The sequence below is a fragment of the Hyperolius riggenbachi genome, chromosome 4 (assembly GCF_040937935.1).
Source record: "Hyperolius riggenbachi isolate aHypRig1 chromosome 4, aHypRig1.pri, whole genome shotgun sequence".
NCBI classification, from domain to species: Eukaryota; Metazoa; Chordata; class Amphibia; order Anura; family Hyperoliidae; genus Hyperolius; species Hyperolius riggenbachi.
In genome coordinates, this window is record NC_090649.1 from 64,450,846 (window position 1) to 64,470,668 (window position 19,823).

The 19,823-nt window shown below is 46.9% G+C and overlaps 1 protein-coding gene across 1 annotated transcript in view; it reads left to right on the top strand.

Annotated features, from left to right (window-relative positions):
- Positions 1–3,977: 3,977 nt before the first annotated feature.
- Positions 3,978–19,823, top strand: part of LOC137571253 (cytochrome P450 2K6-like) — a 108,161-nt gene continuing 92,315 nt past the window's right edge. Inside the window, exon 1 of the mRNA XM_068280129.1 lies at positions 3,978–4,160. Within this exon, the coding sequence (XP_068136230.1) occupies positions 3,978–4,160 (183 nt within the window). The remainder of the gene's footprint in view (positions 4,161–19,823) is intronic.

The window sequence follows — 19,823 nt, forward strand, 5'->3', positions numbered from 1 at the left end:
CTACACTCATCCAGACCATTCTTAAGGACCTACACAAGTGGACAGCATATAAAATTTCTTGGATGGGGAGAATATACTCTCTAAAAATGAACATCCTCCCACGCCTCTTATACCTATTCGAAACACTGCCAGTCCAAGTCCCTTCAACCCAACTCTCCAAACTACAAACTGAGTTTTTCAAATTCATTTGGAACCACAAACACCCGAGAGTCCACAAAAATATACTCCTATCCCCACGAGAATCAGGAGGTTTGGCAGTCCCCCACTTGAAGCTTTACTATCAGGCCACCCATCTTAGACAACTTACCGAATGGACTAGCCCAAGAGTTTTTACTAAATGGGCCCTAATAGAGGCTACAAGCATCCTACCAATCACTTTAGCTTCACTTATCTGGTCACCAACTCCTCCAAAACTCCCCCCCACTATTACACTACCCACTATATCCTTTTCAACTCGCATATGGAGGAACACTATGTCCACTGCCAAGCTTAGGTCCACTCCCTCCCCGCTATTCCCAATACTTGGAAATCAGTCTTTTCCCCCTGGAATCTCAAAACAATTTATGGCCCGCTGGTTCAATCTGGGCTTTTTTAACCTTAGAGACTGGATTGATCCATTAACGGGTAAAATTTGGGATAGAACAGCATTAGAAGAAAAGACCCAGTTCTCCCTTCAGATGTACCTAGAGTACTACCAGATCAAACACTTTCTCCAAAAAACCACCAAGGGGGCAAACGTAATCCCTTCCTGGACACATTTTGAGCGTTTATGTAACTTTAGAGGACACCAAAAAGGACTGATATCACAAATTTACTCTCTTCTTCAGACTAAATCAAATTCCCTCACCCCCTCTCACCCTTACATGGCTAAATGGGAGTCCGCTCTCTCTACTTCTATCACGTTGGAGGACTGGACAGACATCTGGGAAAATGCTAAACATAGCTCCATCTGCACACAAATAAAAGAAAACATATACAAGATCCTCTTCCATTGGTATCTCACCCCAGATAGACTCTCCAGAATATACAATGGACCCTCTGATTTATGCTGGAGAGGATGTGGAAATAAAGGCACCCTAGCACATATATTCTGGTTCTGTCCTCTCATTGATACATTATGGAGAGACATCCAATCTCTGATTCAACATGTCACTGACACTTTTATCCCTCACGACCCCCTTTATATGCTACTGGGCAAAACCATACCTGGTGTCCCTACACATTCTATGCGTCTAATTACCCACATCCTGACAGCCACCAGACTCTCCATAGCAGCCGCATGGAAACAAATAGCCCCACCCACAACCTTAGAGATAAAAATTAAAATTACCTGGTATAAAACTATGGAGAAAATGACAGCCTCTCTGAGAGACTCCGAAGACAGATTCCATAAGATCTGGGACCCATGGACTTTTAACTCCTCAGATTACATACCCCCTTAAAATAAAAAAAAATAAAAAAAAAGGGACCCTGACCACCCACCCTTCCCTAAAGTGAGCCGGTACCCTATTTACCCTTGGATTTGCCAGGAAGCTGATAGGGGACCCAAACCTTGAGCCTCTAGCCATGCCTCCCCATACCCCACCCGAAGTGGATATGGATCCTGCCTTGGTAACACCACATGAACATGATATATAGGTTGCCCAGACCACAGCACTGCCAGATGAAGATAACGATCTGTAAGATGAATGAAGCTTGAGCCCAGAGTCAGAAGTCTAGTTTTATAGGCAACTGTCCTGTGATGTCAATGGTGCAGCGTGTTTGCCACTTTTATTATCTAGCTGAGCAGAACATATGCTTAAATCTTTTTGGGATGCTGAAGGAGACGAATGGGCTTTGGAGTGAATGTGGTAGTTGAGGGAAAAACAAATCCCCATATCATCCCCTCTATACCCAATACAAGGACTCTATACAATCCTCTCTATTAGGCCCTTCCTTCCCTCTATCTCTAAATAGAACTAACCTCATCTGAGGTAACTATCAAAACTGATATGCGGGATATCTGACTATCGTGACCCACTTGGACCTGTTGTCCATCAGTTCTTTATTTTCAATTGTTGCTATCTGCTGATTATTTAGCTGGTTGACCTTTAATAATAATTAAACTCTTCCCTCCCTTATCCCTTTTACACCACCCCCCTCCCCTCCCCCCCCCCTAATCCCTCCCCCCCCCTCATACCCCCCCCTCCCTCCCCCCCCCCCATATACAAGGCTGTCTACTTCTCTAAAGAAATAGGTATATTATTAAAATCCATCTCAGAGAAGTAAACAAATCTACGAGCCACATGAAGACTGGCTGAAGAACTTTTCACCCTAAGACTCTTACATCACTGACTCTTAAATTTTATATGATTTGTAAGTTAACTTCCAATCTTCTAACGGTCTTTGTGTATGATTTAATCTGCTTAATAAAAATCAGTGTTACCAAAAAAAAAAAAAAAAATTATTGCAAATGTCCTTCTGTTTTAAGAAGGCAAATTACACCATGTCTTGGTCTACTGTCTCTGTACATAGTTTTACCGCAGTACAGTAGAGAGTGTCTTGGTCTACTGTCTCTGTGTGTGGTTTTACCGCAGTATAGTAGAGAGTGTCTTGGTCTACAGTCTCTGTGCGTGGTTTTACCTCAGTACAATGGAGAATGTCTTGGTCTACAGTCTCTGTGCGTGGTTTTACCGCAGTACAGTAGAGAGTGTCTTGGTCTCTGTGTGTGGTTTTCAAGCTGCACAGTAGAGAGTGTCTTGGTCTACTGTCTCTGTGCGTGGTTTTCAAGCTGCACAGTAGAGAGTGTCTTGGTCTTCTGTCTCTGTGCGTGGTTTTCAAGCTGCACTGCACAGTAGAGAGTGTCTTGGTCTACTGTCTCTGTGTGTGGTTTTAAAGCTGCACTGCACAGTAGAGATTGTCTTGGTCTACTGCCTCTGTGCTTGGTTTTCAAGCTGCACAGTAGAGAGTGTCTTGTTCTACTGTCTCTGTGCGTGGTTTTCAAGCTGCACAGTAGAGAGTGTCTTGGTCTACTGCCTCTGTGCGTGGTTTTCAAGCTGCACAGTAGAGAGTGTCTTGGTCTTCTGTCTCTGTGCGTGGTTTTCAAGCTGCACAGTAGAGAGTGTCTTGGTCTACTGCCTCTGTGCGTGGTTTTCAAGCTGCACAGTAGAGAGTGTCTTGTGCTACTGTCTCTGTGTGTGGTTTTAAAGCTACACAGTAGAGAGTGTCTTGGTCTTCTGTCTCTGTGCTTGGTTTTCAAGCTGCACTGCACAGTAGAGATTGTCTTGGTCTACTGTCTCTGTGCATGGTTTTCAAGCTGCACAGTAGACACTGTCTTGGTCTACTGTCTCTGTGCATGGGTTTCAAGCTGCACAGCAGCAAAGAAAAAGCAGCTTCATATTAAGGTTGCCCAGAGGATAGTTGGCTGTCCTCTTCTTCCATTACAAGAATTATACAAAAGAAATGACACCGGGAGTCCGATATAGTGTAGTATGTACCGATAGATAGATTGTTAAAGATGATAGCTTATTAAAGAGTACAAAAGTATACTCACAAACCAGGGTTACCTCATAGGCAACCACTGTATAGGCAGGTGAGGGGATTAGACCTGTCCCCACTCAGGATTAAGAAGTCATTCTCTGTAGATAGGAAGAAAGGGGTTATACCCCTCACCAGGGGTGGATACAAGTACAGAGGCGCCTGGTGCATCCCTGACCTAATACTGTTATATGCTCCTTTTTTATTGCATGAAGAAGCAGGACTATACCTGTCAGATATAGATGTTGCAAATCAAGTAATGTATGGACACCTTTAGAACCAGTTGGTTGGTATGAGCGTCCTACTTTTGTAATTATAGCTCTATGCTCTTGCTGTTGCTTTGAAATACGTCACCACAGGCTTGTTTTCGGTCCTTTGTCCATATTTGTTGTCTGGTCTTTCAAAACTCATTAACAAATGACTTACCTCTTCCTCTTTGTCATTCTAGGAATTCTGCAATTATGTTTTTCTCCGATCCAGTCTCCATTCTTCTGTTGGTTCTGTTCTGTGGGCTTCTGGTGAAACTTTTCCAGGGCTCCAAACAAAGTCCTACACACAACTATCCACCGGGACCAAAACCTTTGCCTATCATTGGAAACATGCATCTGCTGAACATGAATAGACCATACAAGAGCTTGATGGAGGTACAGTGCTTGGCTATGTCACAACTGATCACTGGAACCAGAATAGTGATAGAAGAACTTGCTATATTTGGGAGTGATGCAATTATTTAATGGAGTAAACCTAATGCCAACACTTGTTACATGGGGAAACATTGATGGTGGCAGTTGTTATGTGAGCAGTGGCATAGCAATATGGGGTGCAGAGGTTGTAACTCTACCGGGGCCCTTGGGCCAGAGGGAGCCCTCCCTCAACCACATGCTTTGAAAAGGTACCTAAAGGTCTATTGAAGTCTGCGGTAGAGGCTTCCTCTTCTTCTGCTGTGACTACACAGCACATCATGTGACTAGTCATGATGAGGAAGAACATGAAACCCTCTACCGCTGGCTTTTCAATGGGTATTTAGGCCTGGTTCACCCTCGCTCACCCACCTGCCCAGCTGCTGCACCCTCCCTCACCCTCCCACCGCTCAGGTGCATGTCCCCACATCCCCCCACACCCGTGGATGCCCTCTGAATGGTCCTTTTCTTCACTAGTGTGAAGAAACGTTCTGTTTCCCATTGCCCTCAATGTACAGCATTTTTTCCGTTCTGTTCCACTGCACAGAACAGTCCATAAAATTAGGGCCTGCAGCATTTTTTCGGTATGCAACGGATCTGTACCAACAGACGCATGTGAATGGTCCAATAGGTTAACATTGGATCCTTTTGCATCCGTTCCGTTTGTACAGTATACGTTCCGCTTCAGGTCCACAGAAAAATGCTAATGTGAACCAGGCCTAACAGACACTCAACTCATCCCGCCCTGAGCCCTTACAGGTCCAGTGGCTTTCTAGTACGTGATCCTAGCACGTTGATTGGCCCAGTCGGCTGGCTTTCAAGTGACAGGCAAGGTGTGCACTAAAAGTGGTTAGGTAATGTTTTGTGTTCTTGAGGTTCATGCATTAACCATTTTGGTTACCAGCAGTCTCTGGTCCTATAAGGACCCAGAGACTGCTGGTACCAAAAATTGGACTTACCAATGTCTTGCCGCACAGAATCATCGCTGTCGCCATTCAAGCCGCTCACTAGAGATGTCGCAAACGGTTCACCGGCGAACGGTTCCAGGCGAACCTTCGGTGGTTCGCTTTCGCCAAGAGCAGGCGAACTTTTCCGGAAGTTCGATTCGCCCCATAATACTCTATTGAGCAGAACTTTGACCCTCTACATCACAGTCAGCAGGCACATTGTTGCCAATCAGACTGCACTCACTCCTGGAGCCCAACCCCCCTTATAAAAGGCAAGGTCCTTGTGCCGTTTTACTCACTAGTCTGCCTGCACTAATTAGTTAAGGGACAGCTGCTGACAGACTCTGCTAGGGAGAGTTTAGTTAGGCTTTTTATTACTTTCCGGAGGGAGGAGGGTCTCATCTTCCAGGGAATTGTAGGCTTTTAAAAGCCAGCTTACGTACCTTGGCTGGGAATTGAACCCAGGTCTGAGTGCTTGGTAGTCAGCTCTCTTAACCACTGGTCCACCACAAGCACTACATGCTGAAGGCAGCTTAGCATGTACCATTATGATCTATCCTAGAGAAAAATGAGCTTGCTTAAAGATTTGTAGGCTTTTAAAAGCCAGCTTACATACCTTGGCCAGGAATTGAACCCAGGTCTGAGTGCTTGGTAGTCAACACTCTTAACCGCTGGTCCACTACCAGCACTACATGCTGAAGGCAGCCTAGCATGTACCATTATGATCTATCCTGGAGAAAAATGAGCTTGCTTAAAGATTTTTAGGCTTTTAAAAGCCAGCTTACATACCTTGGCCTGGAATTGAACCCAGGTCTTGGCCAGGAATTGAACCCAGGTCTGAGTGGTTGGTAGTCAGCTCTCTTAACCGCTGGTCCACCACCAGCACTACATGCTGACGGCAGCCTAGCATGTACCATTATGATCTATCCTAGAAAAAATGAGCTTGCTTAAGGATTTGTAGGCTTAGGGAGTTGTGTTTGGGTCTAATATCATCAGAGTGGAACGGTGTCAGACTAGAAAAACAGGATCAGACAATACCCTATCCTGCATATCTATGCAGGTAGCAAAATCGTTGAGCAGACACATTAAGACAGATGATTACATGTTTACATACACAGGGGGGTGCGAAAGTTTGGGCAACCTTGTTCATTTTCATGATTTTTCTGTATAAATCGTTGGTTGTTACGATAAAAAATGTCAGTTAAATAATATTTATATATTTCATATAGGAGACACATACAGTGATATTTGAGAAGTGAAATCAAGTTTATTGGATTTACAGAAAGTGTACAATAATTGTTTAAACAAAATTAGATAGGTGCATAAATTTGGGCACCACAAAAAAAAAAATGAAATCAATATTTAGTAGATCCTCCTTTTGCAGAAATTACAGCCTCTAAACGCTTCCTGTAGGTTCCAATGAGAGTGTGAGAGAACGCGGAAAAGCCGCCGCGTGTGCTGACAGCAAGGCGGCTGGTTCCGCGTCCAGAGCGGCGGTTTGCACGCAACAGCGTGCATCTGGTGTGGCTGGGTCTGTTAGTTCACACAGATTCAGGAATACGCGCGCACACGCTGAGAGACAGAACTCTTATGATGGCCAAGGGGAGATCAGCTGACCAGGCTGGTCAGCTGACCTCAGAGCTGGTAACCATTGGTCCATCACTTAGGGGTGGCGCCAGAGAGCGCTGCTCTATATATGGCTACTGTTGGCTACTCACAAGTTGTCTGCCGTTGCAAACACTACGTGGAAGCAGTGGTGCTCAAATACCCCTTTTTAAAATTCGAGTTTGGTCGAATTCGAATAGTAAATTATTCGAGGTCAGTCGAATATTCGAGTCGAATAATTTTTACTATTCGATTCGACCTCGGACTTCGAGCTCACTATTCGAGTCGGTATTCGAGCTCATTATTCGAGCTGACTATTCGAATTGGCCTTAAATAGCTTCCAACACTTGTTTTGAGGGTGAATGATGCAAGAAACATCTTTTTTCCAAGTAACAACAGCAAGTGATTATGTGGGGATGTTCCTTTAAAAAAAAAAAAGGTGAAAAGAGAAGTTGTGTCCAGAATTTTGTTCAGTACTGTATATACTTCTTCTTCTTCTTCTTCTTCTTCTTCTTTATCTTCTATCTTCTTCTTCTTCTATATCTTCTTCTTCTATATCTTCTTCTTCTATATCTTCTTCTTCTATATCTTCTTCTTCTTCTATATTGTCTTCTTCTTCTTTTTCTTCTTCTTCTTCATCTTCTTCTTCTTCATCTTCTTCATCTTCTTCATCATCATCTTCTTCATCTTCTTCATCATCATCTTCTTCTTCTTCTTCTTCATCTTCTTCTTCTTCATCTTCTTCATCTTCTTCATCTTCTTCTTCTTCATCTTCTTCTTCTTCATCTTCTTCTTCATCTTCTTCATCTTCTTCATCTTCTTCTTCTTCATCTTCTTCATCTACTTCTTCATCTTCTTCATCTTCTTCATCTTCTTCTTCTTCTCCTTCTTCTTCTTCTTCTTCATCTTCTTCTTCTTCATCTTCTTCTTCATTTTCTTCTTCTTCATCTTCTTCTTCTTCTCCTTCTTCTTCTTCTTCTTCTTCTTCATCTTCTTCTTCTTCATCTTCTTCTTCTTCATCTTCTTCATCTTCTTCTATATCGTCTTCTTCTTCACTTATTTCTCTTTTCAATTTTTTTTTTAAAGAAATGCAGCTATTTTTGAGCGTAACAAATAGCTGGTGGCGCACGCATGTTGGAAGCGCCATTGTATGTGCTCCCTGGCAGTGGAAACACACAGACAGCAGGAGGTAAATTCAGCAGCAGGAGGAGGAGGATGAGTGTGTGGCAGCAGGCAGTCAATGAGGCAGGCAGCGTGACATAATAGCCCTGGTACCTAGCGGTGATACCAGGGCTGTAAATAAACACAGCAGGCAGGAGGTCCCAGACAGCGGTCGTGCAGCCCACATCGTGTCCAATACACAACTGGGACAACACAGTTTTCAACCCGGGCACCTCAGAAAAATTAAACCTTTTTTTTTTTTTTAAATGTTTTTTTGGTTTTGTTTGTACAACCAATTACACAGATATATAGCTATTGTTTGACGTAATAGCTGGTGGCAGAGTGGCAGCAGAATGTAATTCTGTGTACCCTGGCAGTGGGAAACACAGACAGACAGCAGCAGTAGCAGGAGGAATGGAGGAGTAATGTGAGCAGCTATTGTTTGACGTAATAGCTGGTGGCAGTGTGGCAGCAGAGGGTAATTCTGTGTACCCTGGCAGTGGGAAACACAGACAGACAGCAGCAGCAGGAGGAATGGAGGAGTAGTGTGAGTGTGGCAGCAGGCAGGCAGCGTGACATAATAGCCCTGGTACCTAGCGGTGATAACAAGGCTGTAAATAAACACAACAGGAGGTCACAGACAGCGGTCGTGCAGCCCACATCGTGTCCAATACACAACTGGGACAACACAGTTTTCAACCCGGGCACCTCAGAAAAATTAAACCTTTTTTTTTTTTTAATGGTTTTTTGGTTTTGTTTGTACAACCAATTACACAGATATATAGCTATTGTTTGACGTAATAGCTGGTGGCAGAGTGGCAGCAGAATGTAATTCTGTGTACCCTGGCAGTGGGAAACACAGACAGACAGCAGAAGGGCAGTACACAGCAGCCCACTGTAGGTGTAAAATGTGTGGCTGCAGGCGACGTAATAGTCAAACTGAACCAGGCTGGCTTAGTGAGCAGGAGCCAGGAGGTGGTAAAGGGTGGTAAGGCACATTAACGATGGTTCTTAGCCAGTTCATGTCCCCCTCTCGCCGACAACAGGGGCCAGGAACTCGCCTTCCACCCACGCCTGGTTCATCTTGAGAAACGTCAGTCTGTCCACAGACTTGTGAGACAGACGTGAGCGTTTCTCGGTGACCACGCCACCAGCTGCACTGAAGCAGCGCTCGGACAGCACGCTGGAAGGGGGGCAGGACAGCACCTCCAGGGCATACTGCGCCAGCTCACTCCAGATCTCCAGGCGCTTGACCCAATACTCCATGGGATCAACAGGGGCATCGCTGTCAAGCCCGCTGCAGGACCCCATGTAGTCAGCCACCATGCGGGTCAGGCGCTGGCTGTGACCGGAGGAGGATGCTGCTGCATCATGCACCTCCTCTCTAGTCACTGCTGCCGGAGCCTCTACAGTCCTGTAGAGCTCGTGGCTGAGAGACAGCAGGTCTGTGGGGCGCTTGCTGCTGGATGCCTGCTGCTGCCTCTGTGCTGGCTGCTGGACAGTGGGGGTGGAAGGCTGGGGGAAGGCTTCCTCCAAGCGCTCAACAAGGGCCTGCTGCAAGCTCCTTATTTGTTGCGCTGGGTCTCCTCCTGCAGGCGGCAGGAACTGGCTCAACTTCCCTTTGAGGCGTGGGTCCAACATCATGCTGATCCAGATGTCCTCCCTCTACTTCATCTGGATCACCCTGGGGTCCTTGCGCAGGCACGCCAGCATGTGCGCTGCCATTGGGAAGAGGCGGGCCACGTGTGCTGGCACATCGACGGCAGTGCTGTCCTCCTCATCCTCCTCCTCTGCCGCCTCATCCTCTCTCCACCCCCGCACCAACTCAGCTGCGCTGTGCTGATCCCCCTCATCAGCAGCAAGGTCAGGGACCTCCACCAAGTCCTCCTCCTCCTCCCCCTCAGAGGTGGACTGTGCAGCTGCTTGCCGCTCCTGCTGGTCCAAGGCTGCCGCTCCCTGTTCCAGCAAAGCATCGAGGGCCCTGTTCAGCAGACAAACCAGGGGCACCCACTCGCAGACCATAGCATGGTCCCTGCTCACCATGTTAGTGGCCTGCAGAAAGGGAGCCAGCACTAAGCACACCTGCTGCATGTGCCTCCAGTCATCATCGGGGACGATGGACGGGATGTTGCTGGTCTTGTCCCTTCTCCGAGCGGCGGAAACAGTGGCCAGGGCAAGGTACTGGTTGACAGCGTGCTTCTGTTCAACCAGACGCTCCAACATCGCCAGGGTGGAGTTCCAGCGAGTCGGAACGTCAAGGATCAGCCGATGGCGTGGCAGCTCCAGCTCCTTTTGCACGTCTTCCAGGCTCGCACAGGCTGCAGCCGAGCGCCGGAAGTGACGCACAACGTTCCTTGCCGTTTCCAGCAGTTCGCCCATCCCCTGGTAGGTGCGCAAGAACTTTTGCACCACCAGGTTCAGCACGTGGGCAAGACAGGGGATGTGGGTCAGGTTTCCCCTGTCTATTGCGGCAACCAGATTGGCCCCATTGTCGGCCACCACCTCTCCGACTCTGAGGCCTCTGGGGGTCAGCCAAATCCTCTCCTGCTCCTGGAGTTTGGCCAACACATGGGTTGCCGTCAGCTTGGTCTTCCCAAGGCTGACCAAGTGCAGCAGCGCTTGGCAGTGGCGGGCCTTCATGCTGCTGCTGAGGCGGGGGGTTTGGCCAGGTGTGCCGGAGGATGGCAGAGGATCGGAGGAACCTGCTGCAGTTCCCCTGACCCTGCGGGGGGGGGGGGGGGGCACCACCCACTGTGTTGCTGCTGCTGTGCCCGCTGCTGCTCTCCCATCCTCACCCCCTTCCACCAAGCTGACCCAGTGGACAGTGAAAGACAGGTAGCGGCCTGTCCCGAAGCGACTGCTCCAGGAGTCCATGGTGACGTGGACCCTTTCACCAACCGCGTGCTCCAGCCCTCGCTCCACATTGGCCATCACAAAGCGGTGCAGTGCAGGAATGGCCTTGCGGGCGAAGAAGTGTCTGCTGGGGAGCTGCCAGTCTGGGGCTGCACAAGCAAGCAGCGCACGCATGTCGCTCCCCTCCTGCACAAGCGTGTACGGCAGGAGTTGGGAGCACATGGCCCGTGCCAGCAAGCCGTTCAGCTGCCGCACGCGACGGCTGCTGGGAGGCAGAGCCCTAACCACCCCCTGGAAGGACTCGCTCAAAAGGCTCTGGCGTGGCCTTTTGCTGGCACGGGAATCAGCAGACACAGCAGAGGAGGCCACTGAGGACTGGCTGCCAGAACAGGCCTCAGTGTCGGCGGCAGGAGTTGCAGAGGGGGGAGGAGCAGTGCGTTTCCGCACTCCTGCTGGTGCTGCTGGAGGAGCAGGAGGGCGGGTGGCTGCTGTTGCTGCTGCTGCTGCTGCTGAAGGCTGTGCAGTGATGGGTGTGGTGCCACTGCCAGCACCAGATGCCTTCAGCCTCTGGAACTCCTCATGCTGGTGGAAATGTTTCGCAGCAAGGTGGTTGATGAGCGAGCTGGTGCTGAACTTTAAGGGGTCTGCACCTCTGCTCAACTTCCGCTGACAGTGGTTGCAAGTGGCGTACTTGCTGTACACTGTGGGCATTGTGAAAAAACGCCAGATTGGTGACAAAAACGACCCCCTACGCATGGAACCGCTGCTGCCTGTCTCCCTGTGGTGGTTGGGGGGGGGCTTGGGTGCGGCTGGTGGTGGTACTGGCAGATGCTGCTGCTGCTGCTGCTGAGCCTGAGACACCAGCAGGCTGTGGGACCTGCCTACTGCTGCCAATGCTTGCAATGATGCGCCTCCTTGCAAGGCCCACAAGCGCATCCTCCTCCTCCTCAGAGCTGCTGAGGACGACATCCCCTGGAGGTGGTGGCACCCAGTCTCTGTCTGTCACCGTGTCATCATCATCCTCCCCCTCCTGAAACATGTCCTGCTGGGATGATGACCCCCCAAACTCCTCTCCTGATGCATGGATGGGCTGCTTGACTGTCGCCACAGTCTTGCTGTCCAATCCCTCATCCCCCAAAGTGCCCATCAGCATCTTCTCCTCCAAATCGCCAACAACAGCAGACAATTGACGCATCATGCCTGGGGTCAAAAGAGTGCTGAGTGACAGGTCGGCGACTGACGGTGAACTGGCCTCCTCCCTAGGCCCTGCTGGGCGGCTGCTGCGAACAGGGGTGGTGGTGGTGGTGGTGAGGGTGGAGGCCTCGGATGCAGAGCTGATGGCGGGCTGCTCATCCTCCGTCATCAGTTGCACCACAGTGTCTGCATCCTTTTCCTCAATGGGACGTTTCCGACCCGGCTGGAGGAAAATCGGAGCAGGTGCTACACGCTGCTGCTGCTGCTGTGTCTCTGCAGCGTGAGTTGCAGATGCTCCTGCTGGGCGGCGCCCAAGGCGTCCACGGCCAGTGGCTATGGGAGGAATGTTAGCCACTGACGCTGCTGCTGCTGCTGCGGAACTGTGCATGGTGGCGCGGCCGCGCCCGCGGCTTGCCACAATGCTGCTCCCTCTCCTCCTGATTCCCTTGCTGCCCTTCCCCTTGCCCAAACCACGCTGGCTGCCACTTCCAGACATCTTCGATGTTTTGGGCGTAAACACAAAAGTTTTTGAAAAGGGCGGGTGAAAAGTGGGGTACTTTAATGGAGTGGGTTGGTGGGTGAGGTGACTGAGTGAGTGTCCCGACTCCCTAGTACAGTAAGTAAGTAGTAATAGTCAGGAAGTACAACTAGCAGTTACAATAATCAGTAGTAATCACAAGGAAATAGAGTGTGTGTACACTACAGACAGTGAGTGCACGCACGCGCAAACACGCGCAGGAGCTGGCCTATGAACAGAGAGTGAGTGAGTGTCCCTAGTACAGTAAGTAAGTAGTAACAGTCAGGAAGTAAAACTAGAAGTTACAATAATCAGTAGTAATTACAAGGAAATAGAGTGTGTGTACACTACAGACAGTGAGTGCACGCACGCGCACACACGTGCAGGAGCTAGCCTATGAACAGTGACTGAGTGAGTGTCCCTACTACAGTAAGTAAGTAGTAACTGTCAGGAAGTAACATTTACAATAATCAATCAGTAATCAGAAGGAAATAGAGTGTGTGTACAGTACACAGACAGTGAGTGCACACACACACGCAGGAGCTAGTAGCCTATGAACAGTGACAGTGAGTGTCCTAGTACAGTTACAGTATATAACTATTCAGAAGGAAATAGAGTGTGTGTACAGTACACAGACAGTGAGTGCACGCACACGCAGGAGCTAGCCTATGAACAGTGACAGTCAGTGAGTGTCCTAGTACAGTTGCAGTATATAACTATTCAGAAGGAAATAGAGTGTGTGTACAGTACACAGACAGTGAGTGCACACACACACGCAGGAGCTAGTAGCCTATGAACAGTGACAGTGAGTGTCCTAGTACAGTTACAGTATATAACTATTCAGAAGGAAATAGAGTGTGTGTACACAGACAGTGAGTGCAAGCACATGCAGGAGCTAGCCTATGAACAGTGACAGTCAGTGAGTGTCCTAGTACAGTTACAGTATATAACTATTCAGAAGGAAATAGAGTGTGTGTACAGTACACAGACAGTGAGTGAGTGCACGCACACGCAGGAGCTAGCCTATGAACAGTGACAGTCAGTGAGTGTCCTAGTACAGTTACAGTATATAACTTTTCAGAAGGAAATAGAGTGTGTGTACAGTACACAGACAGTGAGTGAGTGCACGCACACGCAGGAGCTAGTAGCCTATGAACAGTGACAGTCAGTGAGTGTCCTAGTACAGTTACAGTATATAACTATTCAGAAGGAAATAGAGTGTGTGTACAGTACACAGACAGTGAGTGCACGCACACGCAGGAGCTAGCCTATGAACAGTGACAGTCAGTGAGTGTCCTAGTACAGTTACAGTATATAACTATTCAGAAGGAAATAGAGTGTGTGTACAGTACACAGACAGTGAGTGCACACACACACGCAGGAGCTAGTAGCCTATGAACAGTGACAGTGAGTGTCCTAGTACAGTTACAGTATATAACTATTCAGAAGGAAATAGAGTGTGTGTACACAGACAGTGAGTGCAAGCACATGCAGGAGCTAGCCTATGAACAGTGACAGTCAGTGAGTGTCCTAGTACAGTTACAGTATATAACTATTCAGAAGGAAATAGAGTGTGTGTACAGTACACAGACAGCGAGTGCACACACACACGCAGGAGCTAGTAGCCTATGAACAGTGACAGTGAGTGTCCTAGTACAGTTACAGTATATAACTATTCAGAAGGAAATAGAGTGTGTGTACACAGACAGTGAGTGCAAGCACACGCAGGAGCTAGCCTATGAACAGTGACAGTCAGTGAGTGTCCTAGTACAGTTACAGTATATAACTACAATACAAAATACAATCACTAAGTAGTAAAGGACAGCAGAAATACTGTCTAATACTATCTAATACTGTCTAATACTGTCTATTACTAATGAGAAATAAACTAACAGAGGACAGGAGGACAGCTGCCCACACAGGCAGGCCCTGAGGCCTAAAGCTGTAAGCCTGCAGCAGCAGCTGGCCTGTCTCTATGTAACACAAAAGCTACTAACTAAAATACAATGTCTATCTAACTAACAACAATATAGGTGTGTATAGGAGGTGTATGTGAGCAAAAACGCTAGGTAAATGACCACAATAGAGCTCTTGCTAAGCCAAAGCACAAAGGAGCAACTCTCTCTCTATGCAAGTCTCAGGCAAGGACGGAGAAACGGAACATGGCGGCCGCTATTTATAGGGTAGGGGCTGGCCAGGGTCCCCCTCTGTGATTGGCTGCCGTCAGAGGGCCTGGGAGCCCTCTGATTGGCTCTAAGGACATCAATCTGGGCTATGACGCTATTCGAGCTCGGTATTCGAGCTCGAATAGCGCCGTTTGCTCGAATAGCTCGAATAGTGAATGGGCTATTCGTGTTTACTCGAATAGCCCATTCGAATAGCTGCAGCTATTCGGAGCTCGAATACCGAGCTCGAATAGCTGAAAAAGAGCTCGAATATTCGAGCTACTCGAATATTCGAGCTCTGCTGAGCACCACTGCGTGGAAGCACTCAGACCTTAGTCAGATCCAACAGTGTGTTTAAACCAGGAGGACCTGGGAATTCACACTGAGCCAGATTACTTGTGTATTCATTCTGTTATACTTCAGACTAGTTCCAGGGTGTAGAGACCACGGACCTCACACCCAAGACTAGGGAACTTGTGTTATCATTCTGTTATACATCAGACTAGTTCCAGGGTGTAGAGACCACGGACCTCACACCCAAGACTAGGGAACTTGTGTTATCATTCTGTTATACATCAGACTAGTTCCAGGGTGTAGAGACCACGGACCTCACACCCAAGACTAGGCATTGTTTGATATCTGTTATGACCTATTGCTTTCCTGACTATCCCTCTGCTCTGTGATTCGGTACCACGCACATCTGATATTCCGTTGCCAACCCTGCCTGTCTTGGATACCGAATCAGCCTTCTGTCTTTGTACTTTGTCTGTCCGTGTGTTGCTGACCTGGCTTGCCCGACCTCGAGAGCTATCTCTCTCCTTTAAGAGATAGTCTCCAGATCAGTTATGACATCCACCTTCAGGTGTCACTCACTCACTGGTCCTTCCTACCTCCAGCCTGACTCCACCCCTTGGAGAGTCTCAGGCTGCTGGAAGGTTTCTGTACTCTCGAAGAGCAGTATTGCCCATACTGCCCAGGACCACCTGCACATCAGGTGGTTTACTCAAAGTCATACTGTTACACCAAACACTCACAATATATATATAGGTCTCCAGAAGTTAGTACTATATCTATATTCTTGGTGATACTGCAGATCACCAATAATCAGATTCTCTCTGTGTGCTGACACCGATTGTTCCAGAGAGTTTGGATTCTGGTTGAAGATATTTTGGACCATTCCTCTTTACAAAACATCTGTAGTTCATTCAGGTTTGATGGCTTCCGAGCATAAACAGCTCTCTTTACTCACACCACAGATTTTCAATTATATTTAGGTCTGGAGACTGAGAGAACGTTGTACTTGTTCCTCTTCTTAAATGCCTTAGTGGATTTTAAGCAGTGTTTAGGGTTGTTGTCTTGTTGAAAGATCCAGCCCTGGGGCAGCTTCAGCTTTGTCACTGATTCCTGGACATTGGTCTCCAGAATCTGCTGATACTGAGTCGAATCCATGTGTCCCTCAACTTTGACAAGATTCCCAGTCCCTTCACTGGCCACACAGCACCATAGCATGATGGAACCATCACCATATTTTACTGTAGGTAGCAGGTGTTTTTCTTGGAATGCTGAGTTGTTTTTCCTCCATGAATAACTCCCCTAGTTATGCCCAAATAACTCAATTTTAGTTTCATCAGTCCACACCACCTTATTCCAAAATGAAGCTGACATGTCCAAATGTGCTTTAGCATACCTTAAGTGGCTCTGTTTGTGCTGTGGGCGGAGAAAAGGCTTCCTCTGCATCACTCTCGCATACAGCATCTCCTTGTGTAAAGTGCGCGGAATGGTTGAACGATGCACAGTGACTCCATCTGCAGCAAGATGTTGTTGTAGGTCTTTTGTGCTGGTCTATGGGTTGACTTTGACTGTTCTCACCATTCGTCGCTTCTGTCTATCCAAGTTTTTTCTTGGTCTGCCACTTCAAGCTTTAACTTGAACTGAGGCTGTGGACTTCCATTTCCTCAGTATGTTCCTAACTGTGGAAACAGAAAGCTGAAATCTCTGAGACAGCCTTCTTTATCCTTCCCCTAAACCATTATGATGAACAATCTTTATCTTCAGGTCATTTGAGAGTTGTTTTGAGACCCCCATGTTGCTACTCTTTGGAGAAACTTAAAAGAGGAGGGAAACTTGCAACTGACCCTCTTTCTCATAATTGGATTCACCTGTGTGTGTAGGTCGTTCAGGGGTCACGAAGCTTACCAAGCCAATATGAGTTCCAGTAATTAGTTCTAAAGGTTTTGGAATCAATAAAATGACAAATGACAAATTTATGCACCTGCCTAATTTTGTTTAAACAATTATTGCGCACTTTATGTAAATCCAATACACTTCATTTCACTTCTCAAATATCACTGTGTGTGTCTCCTATATGATATATTTAACTGACATTTTTGTTTTTGTAACAACCAACGTTTTATACAGGAAAAGCATGAAAATTAACAAGGTTGCTCCAACTTCGTAACCCACTGTAGCTCTGGAAAAAGGTGTTTCAGTACTATAAAGGTTCGACCCTGTTTAAACTCTAGCCTTAACCGCCAGACGTAAAGGGACTCTGAGCTGTCGCTTAAAAAAGAAAACTGGACTTACCTGGGGCTTCATATAATATGCTACAGCCCTAGATGATAGTACTTTCAGGCACAAGATAGATGCATTCCACCTCCAGAGATCCCTCTTGCTGGTTGCCAAACCTGTTAGTGCAAACTCAGTGAACCAAGAAATAAAGAGGGGTGCACTCAGTCACTCATTTCATAAAAGCAACCGCCAGTATATAGCAAGTCCCAGTTAGTGGTGCTCAGCAGAGCTCGAATATTCGAGTAGCTCGAATATTCGAGCTCTTTCTCAGCTATTCGAGCTCGGTATTCGAGCTCCGAATAGCTAGAGCTATTCGAATGGGGTATTCGAGTACACTCGAATAGCCCATTCACTATTCGAGCTATTCGAGCAAAACGGCGCTATTCGAGCTCGGTACCGAGCTCGAATAGCGTCATAGCCCAGATTGATGTCCTTAGAGCCAATCAGAGGGCTCCCAGGCCCTCTGACGGCAGCCAATCACAGAGGGGGACCCTGGCCAGCCCCTACCCTATAAATAGCGGCCGCCATGTTAGGTTTCTCCGTGCTTGCCTGAGACTTGTACAGAGAGAGAGTTGCTCCTTTGTGCTTTGGCTTAGCAAGAGCTCTATTGTGGTCATTTACCTAGCGTTTTTGCTCACATACACCTCCTATATACACCTATATTGTTGTTAGTTAGATAGACATTGTATTTTAGTTAGTAGCTTTTGTGTTACATAGACAGAGACACAGCTGCTGCAGGCTTACACAGCTTTAGGCCTCAGGGCCTGCCTGTGTGGGCAGCTGTTCTCTCCTGTCCTCTGTTAGTATATTTCTCTCATCTATACCAGTATTTCTGCTGCTGTCCTTTACTACTGATTGATTCTGTATTTAGTATTGTAGTTAGGCTAGCCTAGGACACTCACTGTCACTGTTCATAGGCTAAGGCTAAGGCTACTAGCTCCTGCGTGTGTGCACTCACAGTCTTGTACACACACACTCTATTTCCTTCTGATTAGTGATTGATTATTGTAATTAGTTAGTTACTTACTGTTACTACTTGTTACTCTTACTGTACTAGGAGTCTAGGACACTCAGTCACTGTTCATCGGCTACTAGCTCCTGCGTGTGTGCACTCAGTGTCTGATTACACACTACACACACTCTATTTCCTTCTGATTACTGATTGATTATTGTAATTAGTTAGTTACTTACTGTTACTACTTGTTACTCTTAGTGTACTAGGAGTCTAGGACACTCAGTCACTGTTCATAGGCTACTAGCTCCTGCGTGTGTGCACTCACTGTCTGAGTACACACTACACACACTCTATTTCCTTCTGATTAGTGATTGATTATTGTAATTAGTTAGTTACTTACTGTTACTACTTGTTACTCTTACTGTACTAGGAGTCTAGGACACTCAGTCACTGTTCATCGGCTACTAGCTCCTGCGTGTGTGCACTCAGTGTCTGAGTACACACTACACACACTCTATTTCCTTCTGATTACTGATTGATTATTGTAATTAGTTAGTTACTTACTGTTACTACTTGTTACTCTTACTGTACTAGGAGTCTAGGACACTCAGTCACTGTTCATAGGCTACTAGCTCCTGCGTGTGTGCACTCACTGTCTGAGTACACACTACACACACTCTATTTCCTTCTGATTACTGATTGATTATTGTAATTAGTTAGTTACTTACTGTTACTACTTGTTACTCTTACTGTACTAGGAGTCTAGGACACTCAGTCACTGTTCATAGGCTACTAGCTCCTGCGTGTGTGCACTCACTGTCTGAGTACACACTACACACACTCTATTTCCTTCTGATTACTGATTGATTATTGTAATTAGTTAGGAGTCTAGGACACTCAGTCACTGTTCATAGGCTACTAGCTCCTGCGTGTGTGCACTCACTGTCTGAGTACACACTACACACACTCTATTTCCTTCTGATTACTGATTGCTTATTGTAATTAGTTAGTTACTTACTGTTACTACTTGTTACTCTTACTGTACTAGGAGTCTAGGACACTCAGTCACTGTTCATAGGCTACTAGCTCCTGCGTGTGTGCACTCACTGTCTGAGTACACACTACACACACTCTATTTCCTTCTGATTACTGATTGATTATTGTAATTAGTTAGTTACTTACTGTTACTACTTGTTACTCTTACTGTACTAGGAGTCTAGGACACTCAGTCACTGTTCATCGGCTACTAGCTCCTGCGTGTGTGCACTCACTGTCTGAGTACACACTACACACACTCTATTTCCTTCTGATTACTGATTGATTATTGTAATTAGTTAGTTACTTACTGTTACTACTTGTTACTCTTACTGTACTAGGAGTCTAGGACACTCAGTCACTGTTCATAGGCTACTAGCTCCTGCGTCTGTGCACTCACTGTCTGAGTACACACTACACACACTCTATTTCCTTCTGATTACTGATTGATTATTGTAATTAGTTAGTTACTTACTGTTACTACTTGTTACTCTTACTGTACTAGGAGTCTAGGACACTCAGTCACTGTTCATAGGCTACTAGCTCCTGCGTGTGTGCACTCACTGTCTGAGTACACACTACACACACTCTATTTCCTTCTGATTACTGATTGATTATTGTAATTAG